Genomic DNA, 25,803 nt, shown 5'->3' on the forward strand with positions numbered 1-25,803 from the left:
GCAAGGCGTCTTTTGGCTCAGAGTACCCTGTATTCCTTAAATGCCTTTTATTCTCTAGGTTGATAGGCACATTCATACAACAGGCTATGTTTCCAACAGCCTTTAAGAAACAGTTGAAGGATTACAATTTACAGAGAAGCTTTTCCATTCTGTAGGGTATCTATCCCTCCTTAAAGAACCCTGTTGTACAAACTATTCACTGGAGAAACTTTAATAGCACTAACCCATTACCAAATTTATTGGAAAGAAAGTAAAAGTTTTGACATCAACAGACTCAACGGGATAAATAATGGCAATTTTTTTTTAGGTCTTTCTGCATAATCAATTCGGTACCAAATAAAACAATGTTCAAATTCCCGCTCTATTACTTAGCTATCACTGTCACTATAGGTTAATTGCTTTACCTTTTTGAGCCTCAGTTTCTCATCTATAAAATTAAAAATGATCTGTCTACTACGTATATTGTGATAAACCATTAAAAACACATGGTGCATTAGCTCACAAGTAGTAAGTGTTCAACAAAAGGTAAATTTTATTTATATCAATTTTAATACTATTAATCTTTTGAGAAAAAACTCTGGTATTATAATAGGTATATGCCAGGTTCCTTTTAATTGTTGAAAATAAATTTACATTATTATAAATAAATAATTATATAAACAGAAGGTACCCTGACCCCCAATCCCTCTATATTTCTACCCTCACGAAACCTAGAGCCATAAGATAGGAAAATATTTACCTCTCACCTTTAACTTTGGATAAAAACAAGCATACAGGACTATCGATTCCTAAAATGGAAATCTCTAAAATGATATTTTTTTAAACGTTGTGCCTAAAAAAAATTAAAAGAATGATAATACCCAGGGTTGGCAAGGGTGCGAGGAAATTAGTTTAGCACATTTGTTTACTACTGTTTAATACAAACTTTAAAGTTCAAAGTTTAGTACAAACTTCCTGGAGGTCAACTGAATAATAAGTACCAAAAAGTCTTAAGAAGTACACTCCCTTTGATCTGATCATTCCACTTCTAGTAATTTATAAGGAACTAATGAGACATGTGGATTTCATCACAGCAGTGGTTTAAGACAGCAAAATATCAACAGATTAATTAACTGGATAAATTCTACAGTAAAGAATAACTAGCAGACCACTAAATAATGATATGGGATTCTTTATTTACATGGAAAGACATCCAGGACTTATAATTTATTAAAGAAGGTTATAAAACAGTATGTATACTGGGTTACATTTTCTGAAAAGAAAAACAGTACATTTTATACACACACACACACACACACACACACAGACACACACACACACACACACAAACACACTTAGAAGTGAAGTCTGGAAGAATATTCACCAAAATGTTTATAGGAGTTTTCTCTAGGCTATGGGATGACAAGCAGTTTTTCACTTTCAACTTTATAATCTTTAGTATGACTATAATTGTTACACCAAATTGTTTTCCAACAATTTGCACTACTGTCGGTATTAACTGCACCATAACAAATCGTAATAAATTAAACATCGTGCCTATTTTATTTTCTTTCTGAATAAATAACTGTTTCTAGAATAAGCACTTTTCTTCCTCTATTTGGATTCAACTTGATAAACATGTATCAAACACTTGTGATGTGCAAGGTACTATGGGATATTTAAAAAACAGTAAGACACATTTCCTATACTTAACAAACTTACAAATTAAGTAGAGAAACACAAACACACAAATAACCATAATGTAAGGAAGAATGAAATAAGTCCTATAAAAGTTACAAAGTGAGGAGAGAAAACTTGAAGAGAATGGATGATGGGAGTGGAGAAAAAGTGAGGAATCCCTATAGGTTCCAGGAAGGTGACAGCTTTTGAACTGGACATGGAAAGATAAATAGCCTTTCAACAGGTAAGGTTAGTGGCATTTCAATGAGATGAAACGCAAGAGCAAGGATTCTCAGGAGGGAAAGCATAGATTATACATTTGGGGGAAAGCAAACAGCTCTGTTCCCTGGAGTTCTCGAATGTAAGCAAAAAATGGAAAGATAAGCTAGAATAATACTAAGGACCTGAATGTTGGGGTGAAGAGTTCTCATTTAATTCCACAGGAAATGGGGAGCCACTGAGGTTTTTGGAGCAAGACAGTGAAATGATCAGTCCAGCTCTAATCATAATACTCTCTATATAAAATATAATCCTTCAGCTGGCTTTTCACTGAGACCACTTGAGCTTCTTTTCAGTCCCAATATGAATGCATCCTTGGCTAAACTAAATGAAATTATTTGTTCAACACCAAAATTTCTTAAGACATATTTAAAGTAAAATTTTAAAAGTCCTCAAAAATATAAAAGCAAACGGAAAAAAGGTAAAATCACAAAAATCTAAAACTTAAAGTGTTCATAGATCTGATTTTATTCAATGTACAGGAAATTTTGCAAAACTGGCCATTGCCAATCAGGATTTGTACTTCCTGATTCCTTTTAAGATTAAATTTTAGGTTGATGTAATTAATTTCTACTTCAAAGATTACAGTGGCAAAAGAAAAAATAATTAGAGCAATTTCCCATCCTTGCTATGAATTAATACTAGAGATCATTTCCTGGAGGAAACCTAGATCTGGCAAGGCCAAAAACAATAGGTTCTTTCTATCAAAAGGACCATAGTAAAGAGTAAGCTCTCTTTGTCAAAATTGGTTTGTCCTAAAAAGAAATGTCTTTCTGGGCTGTTTTCCCTGAGGACACTAATGGACAGTCCTGTTGGGGTGAAGAGGCAGAGTTTGCGGTCTTTAGAGACTACAGACAACAGTTGGGGCTATTAGTCAGAAGACATACTATATGCACAAGACTATCATATATTTTATTCTTGCCTTCCTAGATAAACTGTATTCTCTCCAAAAGCAGTCTTTTTCCTTCTGTAGTTCCCAATGAACAGAGCATTGAGAGTACATAAGCATTTCATATTTGTTAAACTGAATCTTTTAGAAGGTTGGAATGCAAATGATTGTTTTTAACAATAATTAAATAGTAGCAATTATTATTATTATAACTGGGGTAAAAAAGCCCCACATATACATTGACAGTCAGCAAATACTATCAATCCAAGAAAGCTTAAGTAATCTCAAATTCTGAAGTTTAGGAAAAATGCCTTTGCAAAGAGTAAACCTAAAGCACAGAGAAATTAAGTAACCTGGCCAAAGTCGTACAATCTGTTACAATGCTGGGACCTGTTTAACAGGCAGACTTCAGGTCTAGAGATATTTTTTCCCTCTATTCTGGTATGTTGTCTGTCTTTATATATGGTAAAGTTTTATTAAATCCACCTAATTAAAAATATAGCCTGAAATACTAACAAGCCTGAATCACAAAACATTTTAATAGATATGACTCTAAAGGTATGCTAAGATATACATATATCAATAGAAGATGTCTAATCCAATATGAATTACTAAAGGAAAAAAAACAATTGTAATCATCCATTTGAACCATAATCAGTGGATCCTCCAAAAGTGCTTTCTTGTATTAGTTAAATATACCATTTACAACATTTTCCAGTAATTTGCTTGGTAAATAAGTAATGAAAAAAAATTCAGGCAAGATTTGGCCCATTAGAAGTATAATTAGGTTAAGTTTAAACTAAGTAATCTAATATTGAGGACATACTTTGTAAATAGAACTGTGCTGTTTGGGGCATTATAAAGAGTAAAGGGAAGTAAAATACAAACTATAAGGAAATCTAGTTGAGGATATAACACATACAGAACTCAGATGTCAAATAACAACTCATAAATCAAAATGACAATATATGTATAAAACTTACCACAAGTAGTAAACTATACTAGGTTTTTCCTCTCACTCACCTTTTTTCCCCACTGTTCCCCCTTAATCTTTCCACACAAGTCTCATTGCCCCATTCACAAATCATTTTCTCCAGCTCTCCACCTGAATGCTAAGTTCTTCACTACTCTTAAGCAGCACAGTCAATGACTGTTACTATTCACCAACAAAGGTTTTTCAGATCCACATCACCTGGGCTAATTGCTGATTTTGAGGCAGGCGTCCATCAAAAAGGTGATCTACTTACACGCTCTAGATTTGTCTTCAGTACTAATGGCTCATCTCTTTTTTTCTGTTCATCCATTTTCCTTTTTCCCATTTCTGTATCCTCTGGTAACAGCCTGTGGATTTGATCTTCAGAGGTTTTCTCCTCTTGTAACTTTTCTTCTCTCAGCTAAAAATACAAATCACACCAAGACAGTAGTTTTAGGCAACTATAGACTTAAAACCATCTTTTACTCAGTAGTCTATTAGAACAAACAGGAAAGTTTTGAGACTATTTTCTTATTTGCTATAAAGCCCTCTTAATTTTTAAGTCTACTTTTACTTGAATCTTGCCAAACATTCCCTTCATGGCTTAAGATTTAACTTCTCTGCATTCTTGAGCAATATGAAATCACAAAGGCTAAGATAATACACATAATCAAAAAATAAGGTTTATTCACTTAGCCAAAAAAGGTGGAACCTAAAAACTTTCCTTACTCCCATAAACCAGATATAACTACACTGGACCAGGAGAACAGCAAAGATGTAGGCCACAGAGGGCCAGAGAAGTTGGTCTAGGCAAGAAAGGTCTTTGGGCCTACTGGAAACAGAAAAAATGGCTTATCACAGTTCCATCGTCCTACAATTTATGTGGATCTTGTGATCCACAGGATAGGTCAAGATACATTGTCTACAAAGAAAGTTAAGGCAGACTAATATGCTCCTCATTTGGGGGAGGTAGCATGGCATTATGAAAATAAGATGGGTTTTGGAATTTAAAACCTGGGTTCTAGTGGTTGTCACTTATTTAGCAGCTATATGATCTTGGGCAAATGAACCACCATATGCTCACCTACAAAACAGGATAACTCTACTTTGCAGATATCGTTGTAAGAAATAAATGAGATAATAATATAAAGTATTTACTGCAGTATCTTGCTATATACTTACAGTATATCAAGAGTTCCCTTTCCTAACCTCCCTTTATTCTCTTTTCATTGCCTAGGATTTTAATAAAATTTAAATGACAATGTATATGAAAGTAATTCTAGGCTATTAATATTTTTAATCATACTTATAAAATAAAACTAAAGAACAAATAAATATTTTTCATTGGCTGTCAACTGGGTTAAAAAACAAAAACAACAATAACAATAAACAACAATAAGATTTAGTCTTATCTTTCCAATTTCCACAGGTATGATTCCAATAAGCCTGAACTAGTCTTTAACATGCTGGGTCTAATTCAAGAGGTTATGAATATGCAAAGAACACCATAAACAATGTTACGTCAGGAGGAGACTCAAATGAAATAATGTACTCCCAACTCTGCCCAAGTCAAACAAGAACACAAGAGGAAGAAAGCTAATCCATAGCTAGGCAGAAAGCAAACCTGAAGTCTATGCTAACTGCCCACATGAAAGATCAATGCCTTTTTATGATCTTACATCAATGCCTTTTAATGATCTTAGATGACCACAGGCTACAAAGGGGCATTTCACTTTTAGAGAATAGAAAGGCAGAGTGGCACACACAAAAAACAGGTTTTAGCATCACGTTATCATTTACTGAACTCTGTGTGTCAGGTGCGGAGCTAAAGCACTATTACATTATCTCATTATCTCTACTTTAAAAATTAAAAAAAAACTAAGGTTTAAAAAAAACTATGGCAAATTCACAGAGCCATAGCCTTGGAGCTGGAATTCAAACCTATGTTTACCTCGGTTGTTCTCAACCAAGGATGATTTTGCCTCTCAGGATACATCTGGCAATGTCTGGAGACACTTTTGACTGTCACAACTGAGGGGATAAGGTGTGTGGTGCTACTGGCATCTAGTGGGTAGAGGCCAGGAACTGCTACTAAACATCCAAAATGCATAGGATAGCCCCCAACAATATATACATACACAGACGTTGCTATTTTTAAAAAACTAAATATTAGGGCTTCCCTGGTGGCGCAGTGGTTGAGAGTCCGCCTGCCGATGCAGGGGACGCAGGTTCGTGCCCCGGTCTGGGGGAATCCCACGTGCCGCGGAGCAGCTGGGCCCGTGAGCCATGGCCGCTGAACTTGCGCGCCCGGAGCCTGTGCTCCGCAACGGGAGAGGCCGCGGCAGCGAAAGGCCCGCGTACCACCAAAAAAAAAAAAAAAAACAAAAAAACTAAATATTAAATTTCCTGTTTTATGTACTTTAGTGTTATTTTGTTTTGTGCTTGTGTTTACATACTATGTTCTCTGGCTTTTCTAGTGTTTTAGAATGCATCCTTTGCCTCCTAATAATGTTTATGGCTGCTCTCAAAGTTTTTGACAATAAACTTGTGTGTTGTTGGCAAAACAACCTTCTCATTGCAATGTTGAGTCTCTGCTAACACAGCATCACCTTAAAGGTAAAAATTTACAAAATTGAAAAACCCATATATACATTTAAATCTTCACATGAATCATGTTGGTGTTTTCTCTATATTGGGTTCTGCAGATGCTTTTTTTTTGGTCCCTTTTGATGGTTATTTATAAGGACTTGAGAACTTGGTATCTAGGAAAGAGTTTTTATATTCAGCGAAAATGACTTGGTGTCAGAAAATAGCATATAAACTTGAATAAGAAGTATCAATAGCTGCTGTTTACTGAACTCTTCCATGTTTTGGGCATTAAGTTTATAGAGCTTACCTTATCATTATCATTTTATAGACACAAAAATTAACATTCAGTGGTTATTTCCTGAAGTCAGTGTTTGAATATCGAAGAGCTTAGATTTTAAAGCAAACCACTGGCTTCAAATACCACGGTTTCTCAACCTCAGCACTACTGACATTTTGGGTTAGATAATTCTTTGTTATGGGGAGCAGGTCAGAGTCTGAGTAGAAGGCTTATTCATGAATACTTTATTGGGTAGCAGGAGTTAAGGATCGAGTAGTATAACAAGGAAAGACAGCAAGCCAGTAAAAGTGGTTGGCTTGACAGTTGGCTACAGAAGACAATATGAGAAACTGTATGCAATGCAGCTCAAGACTATCAATCAGAAGTGAGAAAGGGGGAAGCATATATATATATATATATATATATATATATATATATAGACTCCCACTTCCTGCTGACCAAAGTTTGCTCCACGGGATGTTAAATACCCCTGACGCTGGCTCAAGTAAGTTCTCATGGTAGGGACTGCAGCAGCAACCACAGAGAAGCCCTAGAGCTAAAAGCAAGAGGCAAGCAGTAGGAGCCAAAACAAAAGAGATCTCAGCTTGTACCAAGTGAAGCCGCCCACCACTGTAAGTGGAATGCTTATTACTGCCTCCATTTTTTTTTAAATTTATTGGCCACGCCCAGCAGCTCACAGGATCTTAGTTCCCTGACCAAGGATGGAACCCATGCCCCCTGCAGTGGAAGCGGGGAGTCCTAACCGCTGGACTGCCAGGGAAGTCCCTGCCTCCATTTTTAGACGCTAATTATTAAAGAAAAACTATTGATTTCTGTACAGTAATCTCATTCTCAGCCACACTATCAAGAGTACAATGTAATTTTTTTCCTCAAAATATCTTTACTTTTTCATCATTAATTTTCATAAATAAACGTTTTTGTTTTTTTTTTTTGGCCAGGCCGCGTGGCATGTAGGATCTTAGCTCCCCGACCAGAGATCGAACCCCTGAAGTGGAAGCACAGAGTCTTAACCACTGGACTGCCAGTGAATTCCCAAAAATAAACTTTTAAAAATCAAAGCATTATATACAGTGTACAAATCATAAATGTAAAGCATGACAAATTATACAAAATAAGCACATCCATGTAACTACCACCCAGATCAAGAAACAATATATTAGCAGTACCCCTTGTGCCTATTCCTCACCCCAAAGTAACCATGATCCCAGCTTCCCACACCAAAAAGAATCATTTCACCTATTTCTGAAATTTATATAAGTGGAATCTTATATATGTATTGAATCTGTCTTCCTTCAGTCAACATTCCATTTGTGAGATTCATCCATGTAGTTGCATGTAGTAGGTTGTTCTTTCTCATTGTTTTATAGTATTCCATTGTTTGACTACAAAACAACAATTCTATTGTTAATGGATATTTGCATAGTTATTAATTTGTAGCTATTTACAAATAAATTGCTGTGAACATTCTTGTGTATGTATCCTGATACACATACTGTTCTGTGCGGTATATTCTAAAAGAGAAGCTGTTTAGTCATAACGCACGGGTACACTGCCATAGTTTCCCCAAATTGGTTGTACAAATTACACTCCCACCCCAACCTGCAATGTAGCAGAATGACAGTTGCTCTCAACCTTGTTAACAGTATTGTCTATTTTAGCCATTTCAGTGCATATATATTGATATTGCATTATGACTTCAATTTGCATTTCTCTGATGACTAAAGATCTAGAGCAGCTTTTCATGTCTTTATTGACTATTTGGAAATTCTCTTTTATGATGTGCCTATTCACATCGTTGCCCTTTCTCCTTTAAAATATTTGGGATTTTCCCTAGTAATTTGTAGGAGTTATTTATATTTTTTGAATATGAGGCAGTTTTCAAGAAAAAAAATATACCTACAAGATACATACATACACCCACCCACACACCCACACTTTTTTTCCCCTCTCACGGTAGCTTGCCTTTTTTTTTTTTTTTTTTTTTTGCGGTACGCAGGCCTCTCACTGTTGTGGCCTCTCCCGTTGCGGAGCACAGGCTCCAGACGCGCAGGCCCAGCGGCCATGGCTCACCGGCCCAGCCGCTCCACGGCATGTGGGATCTTCCCGGACCGGGGCACGAACCCATGTCCCCCGCATCGGCAGGCGGACTCCCAACCACTGCGCCACCACGGAAGCCCTGTGCTAGATTTTTTTTAATTCCAAATTTTAAAGAATAATAATAATTCTTATATATGGATTACTATGTACCAGGCACTATTTCACAATAACCCTTTAAGCTAGGTACTATGGGGTCCACTTTACAGACCAGGAAACTAAGAAATGGAGAGATGAACTAACTTGCCCAAATTCACATGGAGAGTCAGCATTTGAACTTAGATGGCTCTTAAGCACTTTAATAAACTGCCTGTCAGCTAAGGGCAAAATAGCCACATCATTTGTATTGTGATTTACTGAGCACCTGCAATTTTTTTTAAAGTTTGACATAAACAAACAAAAAGTGGACTCTCAAATGTAAGCAGCAAATGAGGTTTTAAACTCTCATCTGAAACCAGAAAAATAAAACCAAGCTGGCAATTTTACTGAAAGTGGATTACCTGTGAATTTTTACACAGATTTGGATAGAGATGGGAAATTTTTAAAATTATCTTGTGGAATCTTTTTTAAATATCATATTTTTAAAAGTGATTTCTGATTCTTGAATGGTTTGGCTTTAAGTAAAATATTGGCACGCATGTAATATATCACAATGATATTTTCTGTTATTTTATACAGCCATTAAAAATGTTGGCATGGATCAAAATACACTGATATGGAAAGCTTCATATGATATGTTAAACAAAACAGTCAGTAAAAAGGGCATGTAAAGTGTGATCCTAAATCTATTCTGTAAAAAGTCTTAAGCTTAAGTTTATGATAAACATTTTTCCTTCCAGTTTTACTGAGATACAACTGACATACAGCACTGTACAAGTTCAAAGTGTAGCATAATGATTTGACTTACATACATCATGAAATGATTACCACAATAAGTGTAGAGAACATCCATCATCTCATACAGATTCAACATTAAAGAAGAAAAAATTTTTTCCTTGTGATGAGAACTCAGGATTTACTCTTAACTTTCTTTTTTTTTTAAATTAATTAATTTATTTATTTGGGGGGGGCATTGGGTCTTCGTTGCCACATGCAGGCTTTTTCTAGTTGCAGTGAGTAGGGGCTACTCTTCATTGCGGTGCACAGGCTTCTCATTGTGGTGGCTTCTCCTGTGTGGAGCACAGGCTCTAGGCATGCGGGCTTCAGTAGTTGTGGCTCGTGGGCTCTAGAGCACAGGCTCAGTAGTTGTGGCACATGGACTTAGTTGCTCTGCGGCATGTGGGATTTTCCTGGACCAGGGCTCGAACCCGTGTCCCGTGCATTACAGGCAGATTCTTAATCACTGCACCACCAGGGAAGTCCCTCTCTTAACTTTCATATACAGCAGTGTTAATTATATTTATCATGTTGTACATTACCTCCTTAGTACTTATTTATCTTATAACTTGGAACTTTATACCTTTTGACTGTCATCATCCAATTCCCTTTCCCACCACCTCCTGCCTCTGGTAACCACAAATCTGATCTCTTTTTCTGTAAGTTTGCTTGTTTGTTCTTGAAGTACAACTGACCTACAACACTATGTTAGTTCCTGTTACACAACATAGTGATTCAATATTTCTGTACTCAAAATGATCACCATGATAAATCTAGTTATGATCTGTCACAATACAATGATATTACATAGTTATTGACTATATTTCCCCACACTGTACATTTCATACTCATGACTCATTTGTTCTGCAACTGTAAGTCTGTACCTCTTAATCTCCCTCACCTATTTCTTTCCTCCCCTCTCCCCTCTGGCAACCACCTGTTTGTTCTCTGTATCTATAACTGTTTTCTGTTTTGTTATGTCTGTTCATTTGTTTTTTAGATTCCACATATAAGTGAAATCATACAGTACTGGTCTCTCTCTGTCTGACTTATTCACTAAGCGTAATGGGGGTGGGGCATGTTTGGCAGAGGATGCACTACCCCCATTGTATTCCCATTTCAGCTTGTTTCTCCACAATGTTTCCAAGAGTGTGGGGCTCCCTACCTCTTTGCCCCCTTTCCCACCTCCCTTTGTGCTCTGGAGGCCCAGAGGAATTGGTAGCTGCAATTTGTGTTATTTCCTTCTCTGAATATAATGGTCAGAACAAAAAAAATAATATCCAAAGATACTTTGGTACTAACAGCATGATCTACAGCAAGAAAGATAAGCATTTGGCTCCAATCCATGAGATTCCAAGGAGAGAGACAGCCAAGACAGTGTAAAGAAGAATAAGAAAAAAGACTTGATAAATATTATTAAGGGCATGAAAGTTGAAAGCACAGTAAATGTACAAACAACAAAGCCACCCAACAGAAGACAACTTAAAAGTGTGGAGGCTACAACTAGCAGGCTTCAAAAAGCTCCAGAAGATGTCCCCAAAAGAGAAGTGAATCCCTGAGTCCTGAGTTGGTGGTGGCTGCACCTGCTGTTGCAGACTACCCCTTTTGACAAGCAGATGACCAAGTCAGAGCTGCTTCAGCAGCACAAGGAAGACTCAAGGGCACAGAAAGAGGGCAAAAGAACTAAAATTAGTTTCAGTAACATCATATCAGCTACGAAAGTTGCCAGATCTGCCTGCCACAGCTAGAGTTAGTACAAGACTAGTGAATCAGATGCAGTTTGATGAAGGAGCTGATGATGATGATGTTGGTCAGGATCTTCAACCTGATCTTAAGACCACTGATCTTAGAACAAGTTTTAGGAAAAATATATTCAAAGGCAAGAGGCTTAATATTTTTGGGCTTAAGGCAGTTACTAAAGAGGCACCTGACACACAGAGACAACACCTTCACTTTGGATTGTGGAATCTGCTAAGCAGTTAGCCACAGTCAATGAACAGTCCTTTCAGAATGATTCTGAAGAGATGAGCCAATGGACAAAAGAGGAGAACCTGTGGGAGTCCCAATTAACAATGAAGCAGGTTTTGATGATAAGGGTTCAGAATCTCATTAACATATATTTCTGGATAAATACCTGGAGGATTTTCCAAAACAAGGATCAACTCGCCACTTCATGGAGCTGGTGACCTGGCCTTTCCAAAAACCCATCTGAGTGTTAAGCAGAAGGTCGAACACTTAGAGTGGTTTAGAAATTACTTTAATGAAAAACAGGATGTTCTTAAAGAGAGTGACATACAGTTCAACGGGAAATTTTTATTTCAAGCTATTGGAGATTGGTATTATAAACAAAATAATTTGACTAGAAAAAAATACAATAAACATTTAAATATGGTTATTAGGTGGCAGAATTACTGGTAATTTTCCCTTTCTCCTTTAAATCTTTTTATAATTTTTTTTCTTTTTACAATTCACAGAATTTTATAATTCTGCTTCCTTTTATAAATAAGAAAAAATAAAGCTGTTTAAATTTACTATAAGCTTCACTAATCAGATACTTTAACAAAATGTTTTATTTTGTACAAGGGACAGAAGAGTTGTGACTATTTCTAGAAAATTCTCTCATTTGGCTTTCAAGGAGCACTGAAATGATTTTATTTAAACTAGTCTCTAAACCACATAAAATACTATACTAATGTAGTAACCTTATAACTATTGATCGTCTCCTCTCATAAATGAAAGAGACAAGGAAAAACAGGACATTACAGATATAACATGAATAACCTGCAATTCTAATTAAATTTGATCATGCTTTGTATTTCCCAAATGTGTTGTTTTCTTTGAAAAGCATATAACTTGATAAAGTTGTTTCTCCTTGTCTGGGTAGTTGTAAATAGCAAAAGACAACCACGTTAACACTTTCCGATTTTGAACATCCTATAAACTAAACAGTTGTTCCCTCGTGCAGTCAAAATTAAAACTTATTCTTTTGAGAGTTTTTCCTTCTTAGTACCATACAGCTTACCTGCTCTTAAAGATGTACTATGAGATTCTGTATTTATTTCTTATTCTAGAAAGATGCACATCAGCACATACCCAAGTATGCATTTCCTCAAAGATTACATATTGACATTTCAGAGGAAGAAGCACAGAAAATAATGTAGTAAAAAGAACTCTAGAAATCTTAAAATACATCTAGTTCTATCATGAACCAGCTGTATATCCTTACACAAGTCATTTCTCTTAAAAGAAGGGGCTTTGAAACTGGATGATGAACAATTCAATCCATGTGTAATAAATATATAAGTGCAAGATATTATATTAGATGTGGTGGAGAGTTAAAGAGACTAAACAAACAGATCCATCTTGAAAGATTTCACAATCTAATAGGAAAAAAATGTTTTAAACAAGCAAACAACCTGCTGCATCCATGGTGCAACAGAATATATTTTAATAAATACAAGTTTCTTTTAAAATAAGTAAATTAAAAAAATAAGGGAAAGGCCAGCTCAATATTCAGCTCATGATACACTGTACAGCCAAACAGATTTAAGTGAAATGTTCAAGCTTTAATAAAGTACACTATATTTTACAGTTTATGGCAGAAAAATAATAAAAGGAACTTTAAAGATATATTATTTCAAAGATAATTAGGCCCTAAAAGTTTACTTACCTTTAAAAAACTCCTTCAGAAAAGTTAATGTCTGCCTTATAAAGTCATTACTCACTTCAGTAACCCATTGACTGTATCTGATTACTCTGTGCTCTGGCTAAGGACTAGAACTGCATGCTTACTACTTGAATAATTCAGCCAGCAATGGGGAGAAAATACTCCTCAAAAACGAACCAGTGGTGAGGGAGAAAAAAGAAAATGGATAGGTCAGTAAACCAATTCAGAGAAAGCCTAAACCACTCATGTGATCCGCAGAATTATCAAAAGCAGTTCATCTTTCCCACTACAGAAACCAGGGAGATAAGCAGTCTCGAAGCAAAGGCTGTTTTTTTTCCCCTACCTTTAACCTTTCAGAGTCTAATGATTCAACGAAGACAAACAAGGGCATGCTGGATTATATGTTTCCAAAATCTAATATAAAGCAACTATTATTTAACCATGTGGTCAAAGTTAAGCACCTAACAAACTGCATAAGCAGAAGGAATAATGGTGTAAATAATAAGCTTAATGCAACCAATAAATAGAATTTATAGGGATGAATCAATTATTTCAAAACACAAAATTACTAACAGTCAATCTTATATAGATGAGAACCATAAAGAGATCAATATTGAAATAATTTCTCCATAAAACTTATTTTTTCATTTCAACATATATTTACTGCAGACAAGAATATAACAAGATGGGCCATTGGGATTGACATGTATACACTGATGTGTATAAAACTGATGACTAATAAGAACCTGCTGTATAAAAAAATAAAATTCAAAAAATATATAATAAGAATATAAATATTCAAGAATGAATATAACAAAATTCTTTCCCCAATCAATGTAACAAGATGGAGGACTGAGCACATGCTAATTTTCTCCTTCTACTGAAAACACCATAAAATGTCAGAAAACTTCTTTTTAATAGAATACATCTATAAAAGCACAGAAAATACAGCATGCCATTAGCAATCAAGATCACAAATATCCAAAAGATGGAACTAGTTTTCACACCTAAAGGTTATAAGTAAGCAATTCATAGAAAACCTGTAAATGGCCAGTAAGCACAAGATGCTCCTCCTCTCTAGTAACCAGGGCAATGTAAATTAAAACAATGAGATATTTTATTCAGCAGATAGCAAAATATTAAAAATAATGATAAAGGCTTAGCAAAGATTTAAAGAAAAGGGACTCTCTTTTACTGTTGGTAAGAGAGTTAAGTTGAAAGAAGTCTTTTGAATATCCACCAAAATACAAAGTGTATATACAATCTGACCTGCACTTTCACTTCTAACAATCTAACTTAAAGGCAGTATTTGCTCAGATATGTTCATGTGTGTTTAGTGCAACATCTCTTCAAAACTGGGGGAAATGGAAAACAATTTAAATGATCAATGGTTAAGTGAATTATGCCTCATCCACACTATGAAATACCATTCAGTATGAAAAAAGTACCTATATGAAAGCACCTGCGGCCCCTCCACAAAAAAAGCACATATTGTTAGAGGGAAAAAAAAAAAAAACTGGCTACAGAATAGATCATATTATTCCTCAAAATTCCTAGCTTCTATGAAGTATTTACCATCAGACTGTAATACCCACAACCCCTCTTTGAGGTAGTCACCTGTCAACTCCCCTTATTCACAGAAAACCTTGGCACTTAAGTTTCTGCCCAGCTACTCCAGTGATATTCCTGAAGATTTCAATATCAGTATATTCTCTCAGTTTCTTCACTTCCTTCTAGATAAATCTTTTCTTCCATCCTACTTCAGTTACCTCCTCCCATAATCATACCCTAAACCCTGTCATGTTCAATAACTAAACCACCACCCAGTCTCACATTTAACCCTCTCACATTTAGACGACGACTTCTAGGTTTCCAACTTTACTTATATGCTAGTCACCCTACTTTTATAATTCTTTAACACCATCAAAACTTCCAGTCCACTGACTCTACCACTCTCATTGTCCACCATGTCCTCAATTCCTTCCTCAAACAACCTCCTTAAAATAACCACAGTCCAAAACTACAACAACTTCCTCGTATACACCTTCAAGTCCACAGCATCATTCCCTCTGTCATACTTTTGGTAAAATCCTAATCCTCGTTAAACCCAACCCATTGCTTACTCCAAAAGTGTTCTAATTGGTCTTATTTCCATTCTTGTCCCATGAGGCAGAGACAGCCTAGCTGCCTACCCAGTATTCATTCTTTTTTTTTTTTTTTTTTTTTTTTTTTGCGGTACGCGGGCCTCTCACTCCAGTATTCATTCTTTCATTCCTTACTAAAACAACCCTAGGGACTTCCCTGGTGGTGCAGCGCTTAAGAGTCCGCCTACCAATGCAGGGGACACGGGTTCGATCGCTGGTCTGGGAAGATCCCACGTGCCACGGAGCAACTAAGCCCGTGCGCCACACCTACTGAGCCTGAGCTCTAGAGCCTGCAAGCCACAAATACTGAAGCCTGCGCGCCTGGAGCCCATGCTCTGCAACAAGAGAAGACACCACAACGAGAAGTCTGTGCACTGCAACGAAGAGTAGCCCCCATATGCCGCAACTAGAGAAAGCCCGCGTGCAGCAACAAAGACCCAACGCAGCCAAAAATAAAAATAAATTTATAAAAATAAGTAAATAAAAGAACCCTAATTTTACTTAGGAAGTTAATGTACCCAGCTAAAACACTATGCTTCCCAGCTTTCCTGGCAGCTAGAGGGAGTCTGTGACACTCAACTACAAAATACAGGTGAAGTCACTGGGTACGGCTTTGGAGAAGGCTCTTTAAAAGACCCAATTCAGCTGACATAGGCCCTTCTGCCTTACCTTCTGTCTAGATGGGATTCTACAGAAGGATCAACGATGGTTGATCCACATCACAAGGAGACAGGCACACTTGAAGATGTCTAAACAGAAGAACAAAAAGGAGCCTGCATCCCTGATGTCCTAGAGCTGCCATAATCAGCCCTGGACAGCTTACCTCCAGCTTTTTGTTACTGGAGAGAAGTAAAACTCCTAATTTATTTGAGTCACTGTTTTGGGGTCTCTACTATTCACAGTAAATCCAATTCCTAATTCTTAGACCCATTACAGTTTATTCCCCACACAACAACCAGAGACCTTTTAAAAGTATAATTCAGATCATATTACTGGCTTCCCATCACACTTAAAATAAATTTAAGGTCCTTACCAAGCAACTAGGCCTTCTTTGATCTGGCCCTCTATCTCTTCCAACTCACATCTTACCAAATCCCCAAACCACCCTTCCACAACTTGTACACTCAGTTCCAGCCACAGTGTTCCTTAAACAAGTCAAACTTGTTTCTATCTCAGGGCCTTTGCATTTGCTGTTCTCTTTGCTGGGAATGCTCTTTCCTCATAAGTTTACTTGGCTTGCTCCCTCATCTCTTTCAGGTAGCAACTTAAATGTTGCCTTCTCTGAGACTTTCCCTGATCACTGTATCAAAAACAGTCTTTTTGTGTCTCAAGTTTCCCTTCTTTTTCTTTTGTTTATTTACTGTACATCTTCCCCACTAGAATGAAATCTCCCCGAGGTCAAGAACCTTGGGTGTCTTCTTCAGCATCATATTCTTAGTACCTGGCACACAGTAAGGACATAATAAATATATGATGAATAAATGAATATACATCATGATCTTATTTATACTAAAAAAGACTAAAGCATATGTGTGTGAGAGAGAGAGAGAGAGAGAGAGAGTGTGTGTGTGTGTGTGTGTGTGTGTGTGTGTGTAAATATAGAAAGGATCTAGGATATACACTAAACTGTTGACACTCGTTATCTCTGGGGAAGAAAGTGGAAAATAAGAAAAAGGAGAACTTTCACATTTTGCTCTGCATATTCCTGCATAAAAAAGACAAAATTAACTACAACACATGGCAGGAAGAAAATTTTAAACATATTTAGAAATATAAGCCTATTTATAGAATCATAAAATTTAGAAACATAGTAACCTCAGTAAGCATAACACTACACCATGGGTGGAGGGATCTATGATTAGTAAGCAAACATCTTTTAAAAGAACAAGAATTAGGGGAATAAAATTTCCTGTTAATGTTTTATAGCCCTTATAAAGGTTTTTACTGTCATTTAAACAAATAATAAAGTATACTAAATAGTGTATTACATGTCAAATTAGTAATGATGAGTTATATAGAATTAATTTCCATCGCTTGCTCAGTAGAAACTTTTAAACATCTCCCTCCCCTAGGGATTCATCTAGATAATTATATATTTGTTTTGTTTCAGAAAATATGCATTCTAAGAGACATCTTTTTTATCAAGTTCTCCATCCAAATGTCTAGTGCCTTAATTTTTTTTACTTTATCGAGGCATATGTTTACATATTATATAATTCATCCATTTCCAGTATATAATTCAATGATTTTTAGTAAATTTACCAAGTTGTGGAACACACCATAAATCAGCTTTAGAAATCTTCATCGCTGTAATAAAATCACTCATGATCATTTACTGTTAATCCCCATTCCCATCCCTACTCAACCAACCATTAATCTACTGTCTGTCTCTATACTTCTGTCTATTCCTAGACATTTTCTATAAATGGAAACATACAATATGTGGTCTCTTTTATCTGGTTTCTTTCACTTAGCATCTTTTTGAGGCTCATCCATCTGGTAGCATGTATCAGTGGTTCATTCCTTCTTATTGCTGAATAGTATTCCATTACATGGGTATGCCATATTAGTGCCTTTTGATTTTATGACTTGGATTTCCATTTTCCAGGTTATACAATGAGTGTAGGATAACCTGGGTACTTGGAGTATGGGTGGGGGGAAACCTATTTAACATTTATTTAACACAAATGACACAGGTGAGTGTTTTTCAAACCCAATCCAGTTTATGCAGAATGAGATTATCCTAGCTTCACTCAACAGCATTATGCTATCAGTCGCTTTTAAAACGATTTTCCTGTCCCTCCTTCTTAACAGGACGAAGGAACAGTTCCCCAAGGTATCCTTCTCTCTCCCAAGGCTTATAAAAAAATCTCTACACTCACTATGCCTTCTGCTTTACCTCCTTTTTCTACCTCCAAGTCCCTGTTTTCTCATTATCTTCAAGCTGACAGCTTCAAAATTTCCATATTCTCCAAGTTTCTGAAAAGTTATATTAAAACTAAATATCTGCATATTCTGGAATTTTATTTAAGAGAAATCTGTGGTTCTTTTGATGTAGCCCCCGAGAATAATTTGTTTCTATGTAGAAAAAAGCTTTGTAACTGATTTAAAACGAAAAACAAAAAAACTCACAACACCAATACAAAAGGAGCATGAGGACCCAAGTCAGCATTTGACACTCTCATTTAAAAGAAAAGATCAAAGAATATACAGTAATTAAGCACAGTTTTTTATCTTTTCTTTTTAACATGACCTTATTAAATACTGATCTTTTTCATTCAGTCTAAAATGCCATCATGTTATTGTCTTGCCTCTGTTTTATGATGATGTCTGATTAAGATTAAGTGGATTATTTGCCTTTATAAAACATTAAATATCTACATGTAGAATGATTATCTAATCGTTTATGAACCTGGGTAAGGGATGGTGGTTCAGGGAGAGGGCTAGGGAAGGATGATACAAATCTTATAACATACTTCTTATTACCAGTCTTTCTGAAGCCTTAATCTTCCAAGTGATTCCCAGACTATTAGCTTGAAAACATCAAGAATAAGATGATGCGGACACAGCTAAAAGCTTTCCCAATGGTAAACGTTCCCTAACTAGAAAATTATTCCACTACGCTTACTAGTCTAAGTTACAGTTCTTCTGGAGTACTTAAGAGAGTGAAAGCAGTAAAAGATAATACCAGCTACATGTAATTAGAGGAACCTTGCAAGATAAAGAAAAATAAGACAAGCTATTATTATTAAAGCTTAAATGTTAGATTTTATCTAACATTTAAATGCCAAGAATACCACTCTTGGTGGCCAGTTATTGCAGCAGGTGTATGATAGGCCGTGTGAGCTACATTTTCATCTTTGAAAGGAAAGCTTAAAAGGGGTTCTGAGTTAAGGTTTACTCTACTTCCATTACAGCTACAGAATCTAACTAGACCAGTATAAGGTAGGGTACAGAAAGACAGGCTCTGCATTATAAATTTTAAAAATCCCTAGTAAATCAAAAATCCCACTAAGCATTCTTTAATGTCATCATTTCAATTAACTTTAAGAAAATGAATGGCATAATGATATGTATACTGTTATACTGTACCTTTCTCAGGCTTTCATATTCCTCACGAAGTTCCCCAGGCTTGCTTAATTTGATTGGTGCTCTGAATATAAACTCTGCAGGAAAGGGAAAAGAAAACACTTTTTAACAGAACTTTCTAGGAAGGAACCAAGATCTTGTCCTACTGCTGCCCCCACATCATAAACCACATAAAAATTGTGGTCATCTTCCACAATTTGAATATTCATTCATTCATTTAATGAATACTTATTAAAGGGTATAAACCAGGCACAGTTCTAAGCACTGGGGAGAAGCACTGAACAAATAAAGTCCTTACTATCATGGAGCTTACAATATTGTGGGGGGAAACAGACAATAAACAAACAAATGTGTGTATATAATACAACTGGTGGTACTAAGGGCTATGGAGGAAAATAAACACAGGCTGGAAGATTAGTTTATCAATATATAGAGTGGTCTGAAGGGTCTCACTGATAAATGTAACATGTTAAAAGACCTCAAGGAAAACTATATTTAAAGCTCCTAGTTCAATGTTACCAAGTAACATTTTAAATAAGCTAAAGTTTTACTCATAATACTTTGTTACTAATGTTTCTTTCTACTTCTTTTTCAACATTGCCAACAGACTATTTTCCTGTATACAACTTATATTTTCAGTATATAATCTGATTTTTTATCCTCAAAGCCTTCAGTGGTTTTGATCAGCTTACAGAATAAAGTCAAAACTCTTCAATATGTCACTCAAGGTTTTCCAGAGACTGATCACAACTTTATCTTTCTAAAGCACTGTGTCTTTCATCTCTTGACTATCTGGTTACAATATATATATGCCATATACTTCTAACCCTTTTATGCTCTTTCTCAGCTGAAATTCTCTTTTCTCCCCTTCTCTATATCCAGGCCCACAGAAGGCACACAATACACACTGGCTATATAAACAATAAAAATCCAACTTAAGAACAGGAATAAAAGATAAGTCCTAAATGCTATCAAAAAGGAAGGAGAAAATACACACTTCTGTCTCCTTAAATGTACATGACACTTCGATACACCCCTATGTATATTTAGACTTAAACACAGTATTTATTTGAAGACTTACTAACAACTCTATATCCTATTCAGGTTGATAATATTTGTTGTAGAAAAGTGGGCTCCTCAAAAAGTTGACTTTTGTCCTTTTTCAGTTGTCTCAACTATCTTAAAAAGACTCATATACACCAGAGAAATGTGGAAGATTCTTAGACAGAAACACTGGATGTAATACAGATGCAGAAAACAGTAACTTAAAGCTCTACCAAGAGAATTATTAGACCCAGGTCTTGGGAGGCAAATACGACATCACCTTCACCCACTTAAAAAAAAAGTCCTGATGACTATTTTAATCATATCTCTTAAGTACATTTCTAATTATTGGCAAATAGTATCTAAAACCAGATGCTTTAAAAGAGGAGGGGAAGAAGGAAGAGAAAAGCAAAACCCTTAAGTCAAAAAAATTCTTTTAATCCATTTATGGAGAACCTATTACCTGAACGATACTTTATATTTTCTCAGTGAATCGTCACAGAAACTTTATAAGGTAGTTATTATACCCATTTTACAATAATGAAAATGAGAGGTTAATGACTTGCCCAAGGCCACAGAACTAGCACAAGCACATGGCAAAATTAAGAGAAAAAGAATTAACAGGTATAAAGAGGGAAATTACATAATGATGAAAAAGGCAACCCATCAAGAAGCTATAATAATTATGCACTTGTATGAACCTACAACAGAGCAAAAAAAAAAGATTATAAGAGAAATTAATAAATCCAAAATTATACTAAAAACATGTAATTTTTATACTACACAATTCAAATTTCTTTCTATATAGATATGTATATATGCTTTCTATATATACTTTTAGTTTGCTGTAAAGCATTCTCATTGCTACTGCCATTTTTAAAGTAAATAACTACTTTGGCTCCATCCAACTATTAATGTACAAGAAAACTGAAGAGACTTAATGTAGAGAAAAGCCATTTGGGGAAGAATTTGCATTGTTTTATGCCTGCCAAATTTCATTACTTGCTCTGGATTTCTGTGTAATATAGTTTTTTGTGGGGTTTTTTGGGCAAAAATAGAACAGACACGCAAGTTTTTATGATACATATAATATTTAACTCAGACGATATAATTCTAGAGTTGTGAAGTTCTGGGTGAAACAAACTCTGAAGAAGCCTAGAGAAATTAAAAGGGTGATGATAATAATAATAAATCTTTTCAAGTAAGGCGTTAGAACTTGATTTTTTTAGTGCAGAAAATAAAAAATAAAAGACACCATAGAATGATTGTCATGTATATACTGGTTTAAGATGATTGTCAAAAAAAGCTGGTGCTAATTGTTTCTTTTTTTCTTTCATTTTCACAGTTCATACTTCATTTTCATCACTGAAGATGTAGACCAGTAATTCTTGAAGTGTGTCCATTGATCCCTAGGTGTCCCAGAGACCTTTCCAGGACTCTACAAGGTCAAAAAATTCTTAAGACTCTTAAGATGTTACTTGCTTTTTTTACTCTCATTCCTTCCTTAGCGTGCAGTGGACTTTCCCTACATTTCTATGAGATGTCATGACATCATTGCTTTTTTTTTTTTACATCTTTATTGGAGTATAATTGCTTTACAATGGTGTGTTAGTTTCTGCTTTATAACAAAGTGAATCAGTTATACATATACATATGTTCCCATATCTCCTCCCTCTTGCGTCTCCCTCCCTCCCACCCTCCCTATCCCACCCATCCAGGTGGTCACAAAGCACCGAGCTGATCTCCCTGTGCTATGCGGCTGCTTCCCACTAGCTATCTATTTTATGTTTGGTAGTGTATATATGACCATGCCACTCTCTCACTTTGTCACAGCTTACCCTTCCCCCTCCCTATATCCTCAAGTTCATTCTCTAGTAGGTCTGTGTCTTTATTCCCATCTTACCCCTAGGTTCTCCATGACATTTTTTTTTCTTAGATTCCATATATATGTGTTAGCATACGGTATTTGTCTTTCTCCTTCTGACTTACTTCACTCTGTATGACAGACTCTAGGGCCATCCACCTCACTACAAATAACTCAATTTCGTTTCTTTTTATGGCTGAGTAATATTCCATTGTATATGTATGTGCCACATCTTCTTTATCCATTCATCTGCTGATAGACACTTAGGTTGCTTCCATGTCCTGGCTATTGTAAATAGAGCTGCAATGAACATTTTGGTACATGACTCTTTTTGAATTATGGTAAACCTAACTTTTAGGTGCACTGGGAAACCTAAAAATTCATGTGACTCGCTTTATTGCAGTATTCACTTTATTACGGTGGTCTGGAACCAAACTCTCAATATCTCCAAGGTATGCCTGTAATAATATTTTTATTTCATTTTCATTTACTACTCAACAGGTTTCTCTAAATTCTGAAATACTCTATTAAAGTTTAATATAATAGGTAAAAATGCTATTAGGATTTTAAACTTGTATAACAGTAGCTATAACATGAAAATAATTTCTTTGAAGCCTTATGAAATATGGTTTCAATCCACCTGAAAAAGGTCCGAAAAATAAAAATCTCCCTTTTTAAATCAAAGTCTTTTACAGTGTCTCTTAAAGCTTACTGGAGAACATGTATACACTGAACATTATTAATTATACTAAGATATTTATCAGTCATGATTAACCTTTCAGGTTCCCTGACTTTTAGTACAGAAAGAACACTCATTTATAATAAAATAGCTCCTGTCTGCTGATGTGGGACTTGACTTTTCTCAATATTCTCTTTACTTCCCTCTGCCTTCCTAGAGTCATATGTCAACTCCCTCCACTCCAAAAGTTGAAATTGTGATTGAAACTCCTGCAATACTATCATAAAACCAGAGCAACAGGAGAAAACCTAGATGACTTGGTATGGTGATGCCTTTTTAGACGTAATATCAAAGACATGATTCATAAAATAAGTAATTGATAAGCTGGACTTCATTAAAATTAAAAATTTCTGCTCTGCAAAAGACAATGTCAAGAGAGTGAGAACAAAAGCCACAGACTGGAAGAAAACATTTGTAACAGATGTATTTGATATAAGACTGTTATCCAAAATAAACAAAGAACTATCAAAACGTAATCAGAAAACAACCTGATTTTTTTTTTAACGGGCAAGAGACCTTAACAGACACCTCACCAAAGAAAATATATGGCAAAGAAGAAGACATAGCAAATAAACAAATGAAAAAATCGCCCAACATCATATGTCATTAGAGAATTACAAATTAAAACGAGATGGTACTACACCCCTAATTAGAGGGGCTAACATCCAAAACACTGACAATACCAAATGCTGGTGAGGATGTGGAGCAACAAAAATTCTCAAACACTGCTGGTGGGAATGCAAAATGGTAGAGCCACTTTGGAAGGCAATCCAGCAATTTCTTACAAAACTAAACATAGTTTTACCATACAATCCAGTAATTGCACTCCTTGATATTTATCCAAACGAGTTAAAAACTTACATCCACACAAAAACCTGTAAATAAATGTTTATAGCAGCTTTGGCCATAACCTCCAAAACTTGGAAGCAAACAAGATATCCTTCAGAAGGTAAATGGATAAATAAACTGAGGTAGATACAGTGAAATTAATTAAAGAAACCTCAGCTAAAATCAGAGTAGGGACAGGCCTGTAGGGGGAGCGCTCATGCCCCCCCCCCCCCGCATCTGTCAGTTACTCCAAATAGGAAGAGCTATACACCTACATCTATGACAGGAAGGTGTTGCTTACTTTACTATCCAGCAGGAAGAAGAAAACTTCTCTCCATCCAAAAACAGCTCCACCAATCAGATATGCAGCAGCTCAACTGATGAGAAGCCTCCATACTTTGGACTCCCAGCTTCCTCCAATGGACTCTTTGGTTATTACAGCTCTTCCCAACTCCCCTCTTTTCCCTATAAAAGCAAGTTCCACTTCCTTGTTCTCTGGATTTGTCTCTGGTCTGCCATAGTTTGCATATCCTGAACTGCAATTCCTCTGGCTATTCCCAAATAAACTCACTTTTGCTGGTAAAATAACTGTCTATTATAATATGAAAGTTGATAATCCAGACAATGGAATATTATTCAGTGCTAAAAAGAAATGAGTTTTCAACACTGATGAAAAAAATCAGAGATAACACAAACAGCTGGAACGATATACCAGGTTCTTGGATTGGAAGAATCAATATTGTCAAAATGAATATACTACTCAAGGCAATCTACAGATGCAATGCAATCCTTATCAAGTTACCAATGGCATTTTTTCACAGCACTAGAACAAAAAATTCTATAAGTTATATGGAAACACAAAAGACCCCAAATAGCCAAAGCAATCCTGAGAAAGAAAAATGGAGCTGGAGGAATCAGACTCCTCAAATTCAGACTATACTACAAAGCTACAGTAATCAAAACAGTATGGTACTGGCACACAAACAGAAATATACATCAATGGAACAGGATAGAAAGTCCAGAAACAAATTCACATACCCATGGTTGACTAAACTACGACAAAGGAGGCAAGAATATACAATGGAGAAAAGACAGTCTTTTCAATAAGTCTGGGGAAACGGGACAGTTACATGTAAAACAATGAAATCAGAACACTAACACCACATACAGAAATGAACTCCAAATGGATTAAAGACCTAAATTCAAGGCCAGACACTATAAAACTCTTAGAGGAAAACATAGGCAGAACACTCTTTGACATAAATTGCAGCAATATCTTTTTTGATCCACCTCCTACAGTAATGAAAATAAAAACAAAAATAAACAAATGGGACCTAATTAAACTTCTTCTGCACAGCAAAAGGAACTATAAACAAAACGAAAAGACAACCCTCAGAATGGGAGAAAATATTTCCAAACGAAGCAACTGACAAGGGATTAATATCCAAAATATACAAACAGCTCATGCAGCTCCATGTCAAAAACAAACAAACAAACAACCCAATCAAAAAACAGGCAGAAGATCTAAATAGACAATTCTCCAGAAAAGATATACAGGTGGCCAAAAAGCACATGAAAAGATGCTAATTATCAGAGAAATGCAAATCAAAACTACAATGAGGTGTCACCTCACACTAGTCAGAATGGCCATCATCAAAAAGTCTATAAACAATAAATACTGGAGAGGGTGTGGAGAAAAAGGAAACTCTCCTACACTGTTGGTGGGAATGTAAATTGGTACAACCATTATGGAAAACAATATACAGGTTCC

At 35.8% G+C, this 25,803-nt stretch overlaps 1 protein-coding gene and 1 pseudogene across 2 annotated transcripts in view; one reads left to right on the forward strand and one right to left on the reverse strand.

Moving 5' to 3' along the window:
• The window catches only part of RNF169 (ring finger protein 169), a 75,723-nt gene that overhangs the window by 25,579 nt on the left and 24,341 nt on the right, over positions 1-25,803 (reverse strand). Inside the window, exons 2-3 of the mRNA XM_082659316.1 lie at positions 19,561-19,634; positions 4,075-4,221 (exon numbers count right to left, since the gene is read on the reverse strand). Of these exons, the coding sequence (XP_082515442.1) occupies positions 4,075-4,221; positions 19,561-19,634 (221 nt within the window). The remainder of the gene's footprint in view (positions 1-4,074; positions 4,222-19,560; positions 19,635-25,803) is intronic.
• On the forward strand, positions 10,795-12,075 carry LOC309825615 (small ribosomal subunit protein mS31-like; annotated as a pseudogene). Its single transcript has one exon. The product of its transcript is annotated as a small ribosomal subunit protein mS31-like (transcript).

This window comes from Grampus griseus (assembly GCF_964374135.1).
Source record: "Grampus griseus genome assembly, chromosome: 8".
Taxonomy (NCBI): Eukaryota; Metazoa; Chordata; class Mammalia; order Artiodactyla; family Delphinidae; genus Grampus; species Grampus griseus.